This window comes from Tetrahymena thermophila (assembly GCF_000189635.1).
Source record: "Tetrahymena thermophila SB210 genomic scaffold scf_8254765, whole genome shotgun sequence".
NCBI classification, from domain to species: Eukaryota; Ciliophora; class Oligohymenophorea; order Hymenostomatida; family Tetrahymenidae; genus Tetrahymena; species Tetrahymena thermophila.
The window spans coordinates 8000-24997 of NW_002476524.1; the positions used below are offsets into that span (position 1 = coordinate 8000).

The window sequence follows — 16998 nt, forward strand, 5'->3', positions numbered from 1 at the left end:
TCTGACTATCTGATATATGATAAGTAAGTAAATAAATAAATTAATAAGTTGAAAATTAAATAATTAAATTAAAAAAGAAGATATTTGAATGAGTGAAAACATTCATTCACAATCAAAAATATCTTTTGGTTAACAAATTAATCACTTTTTTACTTCTTTACTTCCTTACATATTTTACAACTTCAAAAAACAAACTTAATCAAATAAATATTTAACAAAATTACACAAGATCGATATTCAAAGAAGTTATATTTTGACACTTTTCTAAGCTCATTCCAATATGTTTTATTCCTACTGCACCAATTTCATTCCCCCTTCAAAAATATTATTAAAATATGTTTTTTTGTTTGTTTGAATTTGTTTTGAAAATCATAATAAAATTGAAAATTAAAATAAGTAAATAGATAAATGGATGGATGATGATGATTATAATGATGATAAGTAAGTAAGTAAATAAATAAATTGAAAATTAAATAATTAAATTTAAAAGAAGATATTTGAATGAAGAAATGAGTGATTGAGTGAATACATTCATTCACAATCAAAAATATCTTTTGCCTAATAAAATAATCACTTATTTACTTCTTTATTTCCTTACATATTTTACAACTTCAAAAAACAAACTTAATCAAATAAATATTTAACAAAATTACGTAAGATTGAGATTCAAAGAAGTTATATTTAGACACTTTTCTAAGCTCATTCCAATATATTTTGCTCCTTCTATACCTATGTTGTTTATCCTTCAAAAATATTATTAAAATATGTTTTTTTGTTTGTTTGAATTTATTTTGAAAATCATAATAAAATTGAAAATTAAAATAAGTAAATAAGTAAATAGATAAATGGATGGATAGATGATGATTATAAGTAAGTAAATAAATAAGTTGAAAATTTAATAATTAAATAAAAAAGAAGATATTTGTATATATAAATGAGTGATTGAGTGAATAAATTCATTCACTATCAAAAATATCTTTTGCCTAAAATAAATCACTTATTTATTTCTTTACTTTCTTACATATTTTACAACTTCAAAAAACAAACTTAATCAAATAAATATTAACAAAATTACCCAAGATTGAAATTCAAAGAAATTATATTTTGACACTTTTCTAAGCTCATTCCAATATGTTTTGCTCCTTCTGCACCAATCTTGTTTTTCCTTCAAGAATTTAATTAAAATATGTTTTTTGTTAGTTTGAATTTATTTTGAAAATCAAAATAAAATTGAAAATTAAAATAAGTAAATAGATAAATGGATGGATGGATGGTGATGATTATTAAGTAAATTTACAATCAAAAATATATTTTGCCTAACAAATTAATCACTTATTTACTTCTTTACTTCCTTACATATTTTACAACTTTAAAAAACAAACTTAATCAAATAAATATTTAACAAAATTACGTAAGATTGAGATTCAAAGAAGTTATATTTTTACACTTTTCTAAGCTCATTCCAATATGTTTTGCTCCTTCTGCACCAATTTCATTACCCCTTCAAAAATATTATTAAAATATGTTTTTTTGTTTGTTTGAATTTATTTTTGAAATCATAATAATATTAAAAATTAAAATAAGTAAATAAGCAAATAGATAAATGGATGGATAGATGATGATTATAAGTAAGTAAATAAATAAATAAATTGAAAAAGAAGATATTTGAATGAATAAATGAGTGATTGAGTGAATACATACATTCACAATCAAAAATATCTTTTGCCTAACAAATTAATCACTTATTTACTTCTTTACTTCCTTACATATTTTACAACCTCAAAAAATACACTTAATCAAATAAATATTTAACAAAATTACAATAGATTGAGATTCAAAGAAGTTATATTTTGACACTTTTCTAAGCTCATTCCAATATGTTTTGCACCTACTGCACCAATGTTGCTTATCCTTCAAAAATATTATAAAAATATGTTTTTTTGTTTGTTTGAATTTGTTTTGAAAATCATAATAAAATTGAAAATTAAAATAAGTAAATAGGTAAATAAATAAATGGATAGATGATGATGATTATTATGATGATAAGTAAGCAAATAAATAAATGAGTTAAAAATTAAATAATTAAATTAAAAAAGATGATATTTGAATGAAAAAATGATTTATTGATTTAATACATTCATTCACAATCAAAAATATCTTTTGCCTATCAAATTAATCACTAATTTACTTCTTTATTTCCTTACATATTTTACAACTTCAAAAACAAACTTATCAAATAAAGATTTAACAAAATTACCCTAGATTGAGACTCAAAAAAGTTATATTTTGACACTTTTCTAAGCACATTTCAATATGTTTTGCTCCTTCTGCACCAATATTGTTTTTCCTTCAAACATATTTTTAAAATATGTTTTTTTGTTACTTTGAATTTGTTTTGAAAATCATTATAAAATTCAAAAATTAAAATAAGTAATGGATGGATGATGATGATATGTAAATAAGTTGAAAATTAAATAATTAAATTTAAAAAAATATTTGAATAAAGAAATGAGTAATTGAGTGAATGTATTCATTCACAATTAAAAATATCTTTTGCCTAACAAATTAATCACTTATTTACTTCTTTACTTCCTTAAATATTTTACAACTTCAAAAAACAAACTAAATCAAATAAATATTTAGCAATATTACACAAGATTGAGATTCAAAGAAGTTATATTTTGACACTTTTCTAAGCTCATTCCAATATATTTTCCTCCTTCTGCACCAATGTTGTTTTCCCTTCAAAAATATTATTAAAATATGTTTTTTTGTTAGTTTGAATTTGTTTTAAAAATCAAAATAAAATTGAAAATTAAAATAAGTAAATAGATTAAATGGATGGATGATGATGATAGTATATAAATAAATAAGTTGAAAATTAAATAATTAAATTAAAAAAGAAGATATTTGAATGAAGAAATGAGTGATTAAGTAAATAAATTCATTCACAATTAAAAATATCTTTTGTTTAACAAATTAATCACTTAATAACTTCTTTACTTCCTTACATATTTTACAACTTTAAAAAACAAACTTAATCAAATAAATATTTAACAAAATTACAATATACTGAGATTCAAATAAGTTATATTTTGACACTTTTCTAAGCTCATTCCAATATATTTTGCTCCTTCTGCACCAATTTTGTTTTGACTTCAAAAATATTATTAAATATGTCTTTTTGTTTGTTTGAATTTGTTTTAGAAATCATAATAAAATTCAAAATTAAAATAAATAAATAAGTAGAAAATTAAATAATTAAATTAAAAAGAAGATATTATTTGAATGAAGAAATGAGTGATTAAGTGAATACATTCATTCACAATCAAAAATATCTTTTGCCTATAAAATTAATTTCTTTTACTTCTTTATTTCCTTGCATATTTTACAACTTCAAAAAACAAACTTTATCAAATAAATATTTAACAAAATTACCCAAGATCGAGATTCAATGAAGTTATATTTAGACACCTTTCTAAGCTCATTCCAATATGTTTTGCTCCTTCTGCACCAATTTCATTTCCCCTTCAAAAATATTATTAAAATATGTTTTTTTGTTTGTTTGAATTTGTTTTGTAAATCAAAATAAAATTGAAAATTAAAATAAGTAAATAAGTAAATAGATAAATGGATGGATGATGATGATGATAAGTAAATAAATAAATAAGTTGAAAATTTAATAATTAAATTAAAAAAGAAGATATTTGAATGAAGAAATGAGTGATTGAGTGAATACATTCATTCACAATCAAAAATATCTTTTGCCTAACAAATTAATCACTTATTTACTTCTTTATTTCCTTACATATTTTACAACTTCTAAAAACAAACTTAATCAAATAAATATTTAACAAAATTACACAAGATTGAGATTCAAAGAAGTTATATTTTTACACTTTTCTAGGCTCATTCCAATATTTTTTGCTCCTTGTGCACCAATTTCATTCCCCCTTCAAAAATATTATTAAAATATGTTTTTTTGTTAGTTTGAATTTGTTTTAAAAATCAAAATAAAATTGAAAATTAAAATAAGTAAATAGATAAATGGATGGATGATGATGATGATGATAATTAAATAAATAAGTTGAAAACTAAATAATTAAATTAAAAAAGAAGATATTTGAATGAAGAAATGAGTGATTAAGTGAATACATTCATTCACAATCAAAAATATCTTTTGCCTAAAATAAATCACTTATTTACTTCTTTACTTCCTTATATATTTTACAACTTCAAAAAACAAACTTAATCAGATAAATATTTAACAAAATTACGTAAGATTGAGATTCAAAGAATTTATATTTTGACACTTTTCTAAGCTCATTCCAAAATGTTTTACTCCTTCTACACCAATTTCATTACCCCTTCAAAAATATTATTAAAATATGTTTTTTTTGTTAGTTTGAATTTGTTTTGAAAATTAAAATAAAATTTAAAATTAAAATAAATAAATAAGTAAGTAAGTAAATAGATAATTGGATGAATGGATGATGATAGTAAGTAAGTAAATAAATAAATAAGTTGAAATGAGTGATTAAGTGAATACATTCATTCACAATCAAAAATATCTTTTGCCTAACAAACTAATCACTAATTTACTTCTTTACTTCCTTACATATTTTACAACTTCAAAAAACAAACTTAATCAAATAAATATTTAACAAAATTACTATAGATCTAGATTCAAAGAAGTTATATTTTGACACCTTTCTAAGCTCATCCCAATATGTTTTGCTCCTTCTGCACCAAATCCATTCCCCCTTCATAAATATTATTAAAATATATTTTTTTTTTGTTTGAATTTGTTTTGAAAATCATAATAAAATTAAAAATTAAAATAAGTAAATAAATAAACGGATGGATGATGATGATGATGATAAGTAAGTAAGTAAATAAATAAATAAGTTGAAAATTAAATAATTAAATTAAAAAAGAAGATATTTGAATGTAGAAATGAGTGATTGAGTGAATACATTCATTCACAATCAAAAATATTTTTTGCCTAACAAATTAATCACTTATTTAAGTTTTTATTTCCTTTCATATTTTAGAAATTCAAAAAACAAACATAATCAAATAAATATTTAACAAAATTACGCAAGATTGAGATTCAAAGAAGTTATATTTTTACACTTTTCTAAGTTCATTCCAATATGTTTTGCTCCTTCTGCATCAATTTATTTTTCCCTTCAAAAATATTATTAAAATATGTCTTCTTTATTTGATTAGATTATTTTGAAAATTTTATCGAATTATCAAAGATTAACATATTGAATATTGAAATTATATCTTAATTACTTTAGAAATTGTTTAAAAATACTCTTAATTTTTTATAAAATTAAGTTAAAATTTAAATATTTAAAAATATAAAAAATAAACCTTGCCCTTATTTTAAGATAATATACAATCTATATTCATAATTATTTTAATTAAAAAAATGAAATAATTAATAATAGAAGCTTAATTTAATTACTTAAAATTTATTTGAGCAATTTTGTGATCATTAATTAAAGAAATCTAATTCCATAGTTTAATAAAATTAAATAAATACAAATATTTTTGTCAAATAATAACCCTAAATATAATCGTAAGAATGAAAAAAAAAAAAAAAAATTCTAAAATAATATGAAAATAAAAATGATTTATGTTACTTTGTTTATCTCTTTAGAAAAATAATTTTATCTAAAACCATCTAAAATTTATGATAAATTTTTTCTTTTATGTTTATCATAAACTAAAGAGTGCATAATAGCTTTCTAATAAATTTATGTTAGTCTATTTATTATATCTAGTTCACCTTTATAAGGTTGAAAAGGTTCCACAAATTCTTTACCGAATTTCAAACATTCTAAGTGATATACAGGTTGTAATTTTTAAAAATTATCTAACAAAGATAAAGATATTCCTAGACTAAATACATCACTCTAATAAAATTTAATTCAAATCTAATTAATGTTTAATCTAATTAATTTACTTCTTTTGTTGATTCCTTCTGATATATTTGCTCAGGTGCCCAAAAACCAAATGTTCCACACTTATACCAAAATATAAAAATTTACTTAAAATTTATTTTTATTTTTTTACCCCATCGCAATTAGGTTCTTTGAAAAATTTTATAATAAATTCTCCAGTAAAATAAAAATGATCTAAATCTATCACATAATCTGATCCTAAATAATCAGCCTCATCAAAGTCACCTAAGAATAAAAATAAAAGATAAAAAAAATTCAATAAGACAAATAAAAATAAAAAATAAAATGTATAAAAACAAAATTTAGCCAAAAAAATGTTTAATAAACAGTTAAATTAATTTAATTTTGTTATTATAAAGTATTAACAAATAAATTAATATTATGAAGATAATAATTACTTAATTTGATTATTGGGATAGAGCTATTACTTTCTTAAACTAAAAAATTTTAAAGCTTAATATCTCTGTGGATGATATTATGTTGATGTATGTAATTAACAGAATCTATCATTTAAATAGCAATTTCTTCTTTAATTTTTTAAGTAAATTGTTAATCATTTTGCATTTTTTCTAAGTAAGATTTAAGGTCGCCTTTTAGATAAATAAATAATAAATAGAATTTAATTTTAAAAATTAAGAATAAAATAGAAAGTAATTATTTACAAGAGCACTTTTCTAGCTCATATACGATAAAATCCTCCTTTTAAATGACATTAAGATAAAATGAATCATATAATTTGATAATTAAATCCATTTAACAGGATTTAAGAATGCCGGTTTCTTTTATTATTCTAGATTTTGATTAAACCTTTTATATTTTCAGTACACAATCTCTTTTATCTTTTAAATTATATCCTCCAATAATAACTCCTTTACCTCCTTAATTGATAAGATAAAAGCTCTTACTATAATTTTTATTGTTAAACAGTTAGAGCATTGCTTTTTTCAACTCCTCTTCTGTAAAAATTCTTTATATTTTCAAGTTTTAGTAATCATTCAGCAAGATCTAAATTTAATCCTGATTTTGATAAAGTGAATAAATAAATATTTCATAAATTTATAAAAGATTTATTACCTAATAAATCTAAGATTATGACATGGCTTAAACAGAATTTTAAACCTAACTGATTTAGTTTTTACTTTATTAATTGATCTAGCTTACCTTGTGCATGATTTAGGACTTTTATTAAAATAAAATTTAAATCTTAAATAACTTAATAACTTATTTATAATTTATATAAATTTTGTATTAAAAACAAATTATAATTTATTTTAATCTGAATATTTAATAATTTTTCAAAGAGATAGTATTAATTTATATTTTAAAATATTATAAATCTTTTTTGCTTAGAGGTATTAGATTTATAATAAATAAAATTAAGTTTCAAGAAATTTTATTATTAAAATGTAGAACCAAATTATTTATATTGATTGTTTGAGAGATAAATAATGTATTACCTTCATCATAGATTCTTGAATATTTTAGCTTAAATTAAGATCTTATTCTTATTGAGCATTGCTATTGAGTATTTCATGCACTTTCTTCCCTAATTATGGCTGATAAATTAAAATTAATTTTTTTAATTATTTTTAATAATTTTTTTAAAAGTACAATTAAAATTTATTTAAACATCAAAAAAAAAATGTAAATTTTAATAATTTATTGATTTTTATATGTTTTTTAATTTTTAAAATGCTTTCATAGCTTTTAAATGTTAAATGAAGAAACATAATATGATAATAAAACTGTTTAAATTCTTCTAATTGGATGATTAACTTGTATTGAGTTATTTATTTATAAATTTATAATATCTCAAATCTTAAAACATATCTTCTTTTTTAATTTATAAGTGATGAAATAAAATTTTATTATTACCATTATGATGATAGAACTCAATTCTATATTTTGATATTACTAATCTTTCCAAATAAGCTATTCAAGAAACATTTAAGCAGATTAACGTGCTTTAAAGTTAGGATTCAAGAAAGTTTAAGCAATTTCGAAAATGTTAGATTTTCTGTCAAGAGATTAGGTTGGGAATATTTAACCGTTTCTAAGAGCATACCTTTCATTTTCTGTGGTCTTCAAGAAGTCGAATTTTTCAATGTTATCAAGTTCTAATAGAACTATCCCAACTTAGAATAAGTCACTCTTTAAAAATTATTTTTTAATCTCTATAAAAATAAACAAATTTTACTTCTTTTCTCCATATGTCAGACTCAGATTCTGGAGGCATATATTCCTTAGTTCCTTTCTAATTTTTATATTTTTAATTTAAATTACAAAAAAATAATAGGATTCATTTACCTGTTTAGTGTGGATCTTCGATTAGCTTGGAGATATGAAAGAAGCAAAAGCTAAATCACCTAAAAAATATTATATTTTTTAAGAAATTTAATATTAATTTTTTAAATTAAAAGTTGTTTGGAATGTTAGAGATTTTATAAAAGTTAAGATTTTATGGAAAATTAAAACTAGTCTCCGTAATTTGAACAAATAAATATTGTAAATCATTTAAATTATTATTAATCCACAATAATTTAAAGTTAATCATAAAATTTTAGAAAAAATATATCATTTTTTTATTATTGATCTTAAATTGAGAAAAAAATATTTAATACTAAAAAAACAAAATTTTTATTGTAATTTTCTTTGTTTAAGTCTAAGAAATTAAATATTTTCTGAAAATTTAATTTAATTTTTTTGATGAAAATTTTATAAGTTTTAATTTAAATCAACAAAATCTTAAATTATTCAAAAATATTAAATTTTTTTTTTATTTTTAATTGAGAGAAGAGTATTTAAATTTTATTGAGGAATATTTAATGTTTAATAAAAAAATATTTACAAATCTTGATAATTGGATTGTTTTAGTTATCAAACTTGAGAAGAATGTTGTTTGGCTTAATATCTCGATGTAGGAATTACTTCTAATGAAGGAAGGATATTCCATCAAGAATTTGAATAGTTAGGATTTCTTTCATTTTCTTATCAGGATATTGCTTCTTATCTCTGCAATATATGAAGTAGTCTGCTAAATTTGCTATTAATATAAAAAATATGATCAATATAAATTATTTTTAATATTAGCATTATTTTAAAAAATTGGTACATTCTTCTCCATTTTATATATGCTTAAATTTATAAATTTATGCTTTGATTAAAACTTTTTAGATACATTATTCTTATTAGTTTAATTATTTTCTTGTTGGTGTTTATTTGGAAATTGCAATTTTTATTATAATTTTTCTCATTTTTTCTTTGTCTTGTTAAATATAAACATATAAAGAGATGTTTATTTTATTAAATCTTAATATTTCTTATATTATTGATTATATTGATTATTTGCTTTTCATTTGTTAGTTTATAATTACATAATAAATATTTTTATTTATTTAATTGTATTTTGGATTCAGTATTTTATTTGTAAAATAATTTAATTATTCTTTTATTTATTATAAAATTAATAATTTTTGGGTATAACATTCAATTTATTTTGTAGAATATGATTAATAATGAATAGATATTATTTTCGCCAGAAATTTTGTTATATTAATTAAAAAATATTTGCTAGCATCTTTTTTAATAATAAATATAAAGGGGTAATAAAAAACTTAAAATCAATATAATGTTAAATAAAATGTCCTTTATTCAGGTAAGATGACAATATTAATAGCTTGTTTGAAAAGAAAAAGGAAAAAGACATAAATTAGTTAGTAAATTCATCCATCGAAAATGAATTAAGATTTTCATAGTATTATTAGTAAGAAAAATCAATCAAAATGAATGAAATTCAAATTAAAAGAAATGATATTTACTAAATTATTAAATGGGAATTCAGTATGTAATTCTGTAAAAAATGAATGAAATACTATATTAAATTTTTAGTATTATATTAAATGAAATGAACAAATAAATGAGTTGGGATATTCATTTACTTTTTTAATGAATTAATTTAAGAAAAATATCTTTGTTTATTAAAGTCAATTTATTAATAAATTGATTTGAAAAACAAGAAAAAGTAAAATATCTTGCCTATCTATTGTTATTTGATTATTCATTAATTCAGTTATTATTATGAGTTTTTCTAAAATCTTAATTCAAAACTATCAACAAAGTCATTCATTTAACATCAAAATATTTGAATGTGCCCATTAAAATTAAGGTATACACTCTAATTCCTTTAAATTGACACGTTTAAAATGGCGTTTATTATCATAATGTTGAAATTTAATCATACGTTTAAACTGAATGATATTATTCATAGATATCTGCATTCTTATCTACTTTTTTACTAAAATTTAACAATAAAATGTTTTAATAATCTTTACTGTTGCAAAACTCGAGTTCTAGGACTAAGAAGGACTTCAATATTTCATTTTGCTTTTTAGGTTTTTCTCCTATTTATTCTTCATCATCTGAATCATCGATTAAGATCTTTTCTTCATAGACATAGAATTGATTGTAAACATCAACAAGATACGGACAATTCTTAATCTTCAAAAGTAAATTGTACTCTTTCAAAACTGACTCCGCGTCGTTAGGTTCATTTTAGTTGCATAGAACAATTTTTAGGGCTACATGCTTTTGAGAAGTCTTGTTAAAAGCTTTAATTACCAAAGCAAATGATCCATTTCCCAAATATTCAAAATCATTGTAATGTTTCTGCTACTTTCTAAACTGTTAGAAGAACATTAAGATTCTTTGATTGTCGATACTGCAACCCTAGGTCTTTTTTGCTATTTCCTCTATTCTTTGCTACATTTTCCTTTTAAGGTTTGTCGTTGACTGTTGATTTTTTATTGCTTACTAGCTAGTGTTTTTTTGATGAACTTTAATAGTTTTTGATAATAGTTATTACCTTTTCTTAATTAATATTATAGATATTTGAAATAAATCCACTGTATTTCAAATCAAATATTCTACTAAATTTAACACCTTTCTTATTTATCTTATTTATTAAAATCTGAGTATAGTATTGATTGTTTTTACAATAGGAAAAGAAATCAGCTAGCCATATCTTAAATCTTTCTAATAATTAAATACAAAGAAAACAAAATAAGTAAATAAAAAGTTTTTATTTTATTTCCCAATAAAATTCAATATGGTATTCGCTTATAATCAGCATATAGTTTGTTTAATAGTAGTAAATATTTTAACAAAAATACCACATAATATAAAAAAAATTATTATTTATGAAAATTATAATTACTCTAATGAGGAAAAATTAAAATTTTAAATAACAAACAATTTATTTAACCAGAAAAAAATGGCGGAAACACATAGGAATGAATCACTATTTTAAATAAAAATATAATTTAAATATAAAAAATACTAGCGTTATTTTAAAATTTTTTTTAGCTATAAAAAATATTTCATTTTAAAATAGAAAAAAATATATTTTTTATTGAAATTAAACTGATTTCATTTACCATCTGCCATTTATTTTATTTGTTTAATTTATTAAGAGCTAAAAAATGTCATTTTTAAACAAACTTCATTATAATTTATAAATTTACTAGACGAAAATAATAAGAAATGTTTTATAGTTTTAGTGTATCTTTTTAAAAATATTTGGTTTTTAGCTTAGAAAAATTTTTCTCTCAAAAATTATTTAAAATATTTTTTAAATGATAAATGGAGTTAAATATCGATATTTTTAAAAATTAATTTTGTTGATAAGCTTATGGTTGTGGGAAATTTAGAAAGTTCCAATTCTTTGAAAGCTTTTATAAAGAATTATTTCATGCTTTTCTTATAAATAATTATAATAGATTAGAGTATGTATATCACTACAAACTAATAATAATAGTATCTATCATATAGCTGTGGAAATATAATAATTTATATTTATAATAAATTTAAAAATAAAATTGATGAGATTTCTTAAGAAAAATATGCAAATCAAAAAAGCAAGATTTCATTAATAAATTAAATACATCTTCATTTAATTAAATAAAAATACTGTTGAATACTATTTATTAATTACTCTTCAATTTTAAATCAGCAGAGCAAATATTCAATAAAATGTAAGACCTCTCACAAAATATTTATAAAATGTAAGTTTGTAATTAAATTTATTTTATATTGTAAATACTCTATCTTAAGCCGATTCTAATTTAATACTGTGCTCTAATTTAAGCACACTATTTCAATTTGTTTTAGTTTGATTTATTATTACAAATTTTTATGCGACAAAATAAATGGCTTACACTGTATTGTATTTTTTTAAAGTTTTAATATGTTAATAAATTGTGTCAAGGATTTTTTCATTGCCTTATAATGTAATTAAGCAAAATTATTTTGTTTTTTTATACTTTACAAATCCTATGATTTGCTTCTTTTCTCAAAAAACTATTATTTTAAGGAGCTTAATTTGGAAAGGCCTTAATTTTTTAACAGAGCGTATCAAAGAAATATTCAGTTAGGTGTTTTAATAATTTTGTTATAATTAAATGTAAATATATATATATAAATACTAGAGAATATAATTTATTTTTTTTTAATTAAAGATTATTTAATAAATATCAATCAGTTCTTTATTTTAAATTATTTTTCTCATTTATGTAAATTGCTATTGATAAGATTTATCCAAATTAACAAAAAATTACAAATTAACTAACAGTTTAAAACCAATTTAAAAAAAGAATTAAAAGCAGTAAAAACTAATATTTAGTTTTAGTAAGTTTTTATATTTTCTCCATTAAAAAAAAGACAGTGATTTGTATTAGACTTACTAAATAGCTTCTATTAGGTAGAAATAAGATGTACCATGAATAAATATCAAAGCAGATTTTTAAATAGTATTAATTTAAAGGCGTAGCTTTCAAAATATAAAAAATCAATTATGTACTTTTAAATAGAGCGGCTAAAGGCTATAATAATATAAAATCAATTTAATTCAAAGGATGATATCTGAAGTATAATTATTTCGTTATGAAAATTGCATAGATAGTTAAATATCCCCATTTAGATAACATTTTTTTAGTGTATGCATAATGACAAAATAGATTCGATAGCAGGTATTCATAAATACGAAAAGCAATAAACATATATTATAAATTCAGGAGTAAGAAGATTACCTCAACCATAGCAATGATTAAAATTTTTATGTCTAATTTTTTGGGATAAGCACAAAAATTATCAAATATTGATTTACTTAAATGAATTTCTTCATTTTTGCTAACTATTAACTTAACCATACTATTTTTTTTGAGTTAGAATTAATTTTTATCTATACTTTTTCTTTAAATTTTTAGTGTTTTATAAAATTGAATTTGTAAAAATTTAATTGTAGACCTTGTTTGTTTTTTACACGTGTTATCAGTTTATGATGTTTTATTGAAAGCTAATTTTTTCATTTTGAAATTGATATTTTTAATAAATAAATTCTGATAATTTTTGATAATTTCACTAATTTAAATTGATTGTATTTTTGCCTTTTTATATTAGAATTATCAAAAAAATTTAAGGGTAAGAAGATTAACTCAATAGCGACCAAAATAAAGATTTAAATTTTTAATTCTTCTCTGTTGGAATAAGTAAAAGAATTATCAAAGATTAATTTGTTTTAATGGACTTCTTCATTTTTACTAATTATTAATTTTGATCTACTTTTTAATTGTTGGTTGTCCTTGCTTTTTACACGTGTTATCAGTTTATGATATTTTATTGAAAGCTAATTTTTTTAATTTTGAAATTGATATTTTTAATTAATAAATTCTGATTATTTTTGATAATTTCACTAATTTAAATTGATTGTATTTTTGCCTTTTTATATTAGAATTATCAAAAAAATTTAAGGGTAAGAAGAACTCAATAGCGACCATTATAAATATTAAAATTTTTAAGTCTTCTTTGTTGAAATAAGAATAAGAATTATCAAAGATTAATTTTTTTTTAATGGATTTCTTCATTTTTACTAATTATTAATTTTGCCTTCAACCACTCTTTGCTAGAATATCTATAAGAATTATCAAAGATTAATTTGATTTAATGTGCTTCTTCATTTTTACTAATTATTAATTTTGATCTACTTTTTAATGTTGGTTGTCCTTGTTTTTTTACACGTGTAATCAGTTTATGATGCTTTTATTGAAAGATAAATTTTTTCATTTTGAAATTGATATTTTTAATTAATAAATTCTGATTATTTTTGATAATTTCACAATTCAAATTGATTTTATTTTTACCTTTTTATATTAAAATTAGGAAAGCTAGCTACCTCTATTATAATAATAATCATAATATTTATACTTTTTATTTCTTTAATTTTAATGTTATTAATTAAAATAAAATAAAAAATTAATTTGTTTTAAAAATTTTTTTCATATTAACTTATTACTTACTTACTAATCAATGCTTCTTTTTGGTTTAGTTTTGATATTCAATTTTTAGTTAAATTTCTGTGAAGTAGTATAATTGAATTTAAAAAATTTGCATATGTCATTATTAAATGTTTTGAATGCCTATTTTGTTTAGAATATCTTTAATTAAAGCTAAATTTTTTTAATTTAAAATAAAAAAATTTTGATAATTTTAACTATTTCACTAATTTAAATTATTTTAATTTTTGCCTTTCTATCTAATGATTAACAAAACTGTCAACATTTTAATAAATATAATAATATTAATAATGAAAAAGCTTATAATATTTTTTCTTTTTTCTTAAAATAAGCATAAGTTCAATTATGATATTAGATTAATTAATTTTATTGAGTTTCTTTATTTTTTCTTCTAAATATCTGAGTCATACAAAATCTTTAATGAATTTTAGCTTTACAAAATAATTTTAATTAAAAATTTTATGATGTATTAAAGTTGAATTTAAATAATTTGCATACTATTATTATTATTGTTTATTTTTACTTGTTTATAGTTAGGGTAATTTTATTAATAGTTTGATTTTTAAGGAAACCACAGTTATGCATGAAGGGAGGTGACAGAATTTTTTTCTAAACCTTTAATTTAAAGCTACTTAGATAATTAATACTAAACTTAATAATTTTCAACAAATAATTTTATTAAATTGACTAATTTGGTTCTGAAAATAAAATATTTATTTGTAAACAAACAAACAAACAAACACATTTAAACTTTTGCAAATTTAAAATATAAAATTTTTAAAAATTATATTTTTAAATGGTCTTTAATTAACAAAAGTCTCAATAACCTTAATAAAATTCCTTTAAATAACTTTCTTTTTAAAACGTTTTATATCTTAAATTTTAATAAAAAATTAATTATAGGTGACCTAGCTTTTGCATCTGCACTATAGAACAATCAATCTAGAATCTATTTTTCACAATTCGTATTTAAAATTCTATTTGATTTGTTTTCTATATTTTTTATTTAAATATAGAAAGGAACTCAATCTTACAGTGCACCAGAAGTAGATTCAGGAGTATTCAAAAAAGCTGTATATTTACTTATTTAATAATTAATATTTTAACTTAATTTTTATTCTTTTTTTTTCTTTCTTTTTTTGATCAATACTACATATTCTATTTCAAAAATAATATATCTCTTCATAAACATACAAATTAAATAAAAATTATTTTAATAAATCAGTCAGATATATTTTCTGTTGGCTTAGTGCTATTAGAGCTAGATAACATGCAGACCTTCGATTTCACAGAAACAACAAATTAGCAAAAACTTGAAATATAGTTAGGAAATATTTTCTCAAGCTTTTAGATAAATAGACAATCTTAAATTTACAGGATAGTTAAGCAATGTCTAGAATTCAATCCTCAAAATCGTACATCTGCTGTAGATTTACTCATTCAGTTCATTGTTTAGAATTAAAATTACTTAGATGTTGAGATTTCCTCCATACTAAATAAGGTAAATTTTATTGTTTTAATAAATCATAAATTAGTTTTTTTTTAAAGAAATAACTACAGAAATAAGCAGAATAGCTCTTTTAAATTTAGAAGAGTGTAGCAGAAAAATCTAAGTAAAAAGAAATTGAACTACTTTAAATTACTAAAATCTACAAGGTAATCATTAAATTTAAATTTAATTTTCTAATATAATCTATTTATTTTATAATAAACTAAAAACTGTATTTTAGGATTAAAAATTTGAAATGTTGATTAAAGAATTTAATTAGTTGAAAGAAAAGCCTTTTGAAATCTTTGAATATCAAATTATACTCTATTTACTCTTAAAAAATACTTAGTATGATTCTAATTTTGAATTCATTTCTGTTGGGGCTACTGGTTTAATTCTTGGAGTTTACAACATATCATAAAAAAGACACTCAGCTTTAAAAATCTAGAGAGTTTCATCCAAACATGAAATTGTTAGAGAAATTGGGATAATTAGAGATTGCTAAATGCCACTTGTAATAAAATTCTATGGTTTCTTTTACCTAGATGTTACCAAAAAAGAGGACTTCGTCGTATATGAAATTGAAAAATGCTCTGGTATTAAATAAATTGAAATAGATAAAACAAGCAAATTATTTATTTTTATTTTATTAGGTAACCTAAAGCAATACTTTAACAGATTAAAGAAAGATAAGATTTAACTTAATGAAGAAGAGAAAATGCAAATAGCTATTTAAGTAATTGATGTTATTAACTACTTGCATTACAATGATATTGTCCATAGAGATATTAAAATTGAGAATATCCTTTACATCGACAGCAATAAATCTAAAGTTCCAATCATAAAACTAAGTAATTAAATAAAAAATTATATATCTATCTTTTTTTTTCTTAAATATATTTTTTTATAATTAGCTGACTTTGATTAAGCAAGAAAAATGTATTACAATTTGATTAATGATAATGGAAACTATGTTAAAGACTACAAACCTATTAAAGGAGCAGTAAATTTTTAAATTAAAAAATAATAATAATAAAAATTATAATAAAAAGTGTGGTACTCTTGGGTATATATCACCTGAGATATTTAATACCTAATTATATACATTCTAGGTAAAATAAATAATATATTAATTTTATTAAATATTTGATTTATTTAAAATCCAATAGAGTGAAATTTTTTTCACTAG

The 16998-nt window shown here is 20.0% G+C and overlaps 3 protein-coding genes across 3 annotated transcripts in view; 1 reads left to right on the forward strand and 2 right to left on the reverse strand. All coding sequences in view use genetic code 6, as the record gives it.

Moving 5' to 3' along the window:
- Positions 1-10739, reverse strand: part of TTHERM_01409990 (kinase domain protein) — a gene marked incomplete at both ends in the record, with an annotated part of 13348 nt that extends 2609 nt beyond the window's left edge. Inside the window, 26 exons of the mRNA XM_001010012.2 lie at positions 225-314; positions 654-743; positions 1076-1165; positions 1412-1501; positions 1822-1911; positions 2258-2347; positions 2653-2742; positions 3067-3156; positions 3439-3528; positions 3864-3953; positions 4278-4367; positions 4674-4763; positions 5101-5190; positions 5383-5411; positions 5655-5927; positions 5978-6037; positions 6088-6200; positions 6374-6565; positions 6638-6992; positions 7050-7154; positions 7433-7531; positions 7851-8126; positions 8173-8229; positions 8283-8341; positions 8824-9018; positions 10307-10739. Of these exons, the coding sequence (XP_001010012.2) occupies positions 225-314; positions 654-743; positions 1076-1165; positions 1412-1501; positions 1822-1911; positions 2258-2347; positions 2653-2742; positions 3067-3156; positions 3439-3528; positions 3864-3953; positions 4278-4367; positions 4674-4763; positions 5101-5190; positions 5383-5411; positions 5655-5927; positions 5978-6037; positions 6088-6200; positions 6374-6565; positions 6638-6992; positions 7050-7154; positions 7433-7531; positions 7851-8126; positions 8173-8229; positions 8283-8341; positions 8824-9018; positions 10307-10739 (3416 nt within the window). The remainder of the gene's footprint in view (positions 1-224; positions 315-653; positions 744-1075; positions 1166-1411; positions 1502-1821; positions 1912-2257; positions 2348-2652; positions 2743-3066; positions 3157-3438; positions 3529-3863; positions 3954-4277; positions 4368-4673; positions 4764-5100; positions 5191-5382; positions 5412-5654; positions 5928-5977; positions 6038-6087; positions 6201-6373; positions 6566-6637; positions 6993-7049; positions 7155-7432; positions 7532-7850; positions 8127-8172; positions 8230-8282; positions 8342-8823; positions 9019-10306) is intronic.
- Positions 10740-12502: 1763 nt separating this feature from the next.
- On the reverse strand, positions 12503-13336 carry TTHERM_001409999 (transmembrane protein, putative; the record flags this gene model as incomplete). The annotated part of the gene is made up of 1 exon (XM_012796106.1): positions 12503-13336. One exon carries the CDS (start codon positions 13334-13336, stop codon positions 12503-12505), a length of 834 nt encoding a protein of 277 aa, XP_012651560.1.
- Positions 13337-15590: 2254 nt separating this feature from the next.
- Positions 15591-16998, forward strand: part of TTHERM_01410020 (kinase domain protein) — a gene marked incomplete at both ends in the record, with an annotated part of 2446 nt that continues 1038 nt past the window's right edge. The window contains 7 exons of the mRNA XM_001010015.3: positions 15591-15821; positions 15869-15976; positions 16051-16405; positions 16463-16660; positions 16724-16812; positions 16862-16921; positions 16979-16998. The exon at positions 16979-16998 is cut by the window's right edge and continues 262 nt beyond it. Coding sequence (XP_001010015.3) covers positions 15591-15821; positions 15869-15976; positions 16051-16405; positions 16463-16660; positions 16724-16812; positions 16862-16921; positions 16979-16998 — 1061 coding nt within the window. The remainder of the gene's footprint in view (positions 15822-15868; positions 15977-16050; positions 16406-16462; positions 16661-16723; positions 16813-16861; positions 16922-16978) is intronic.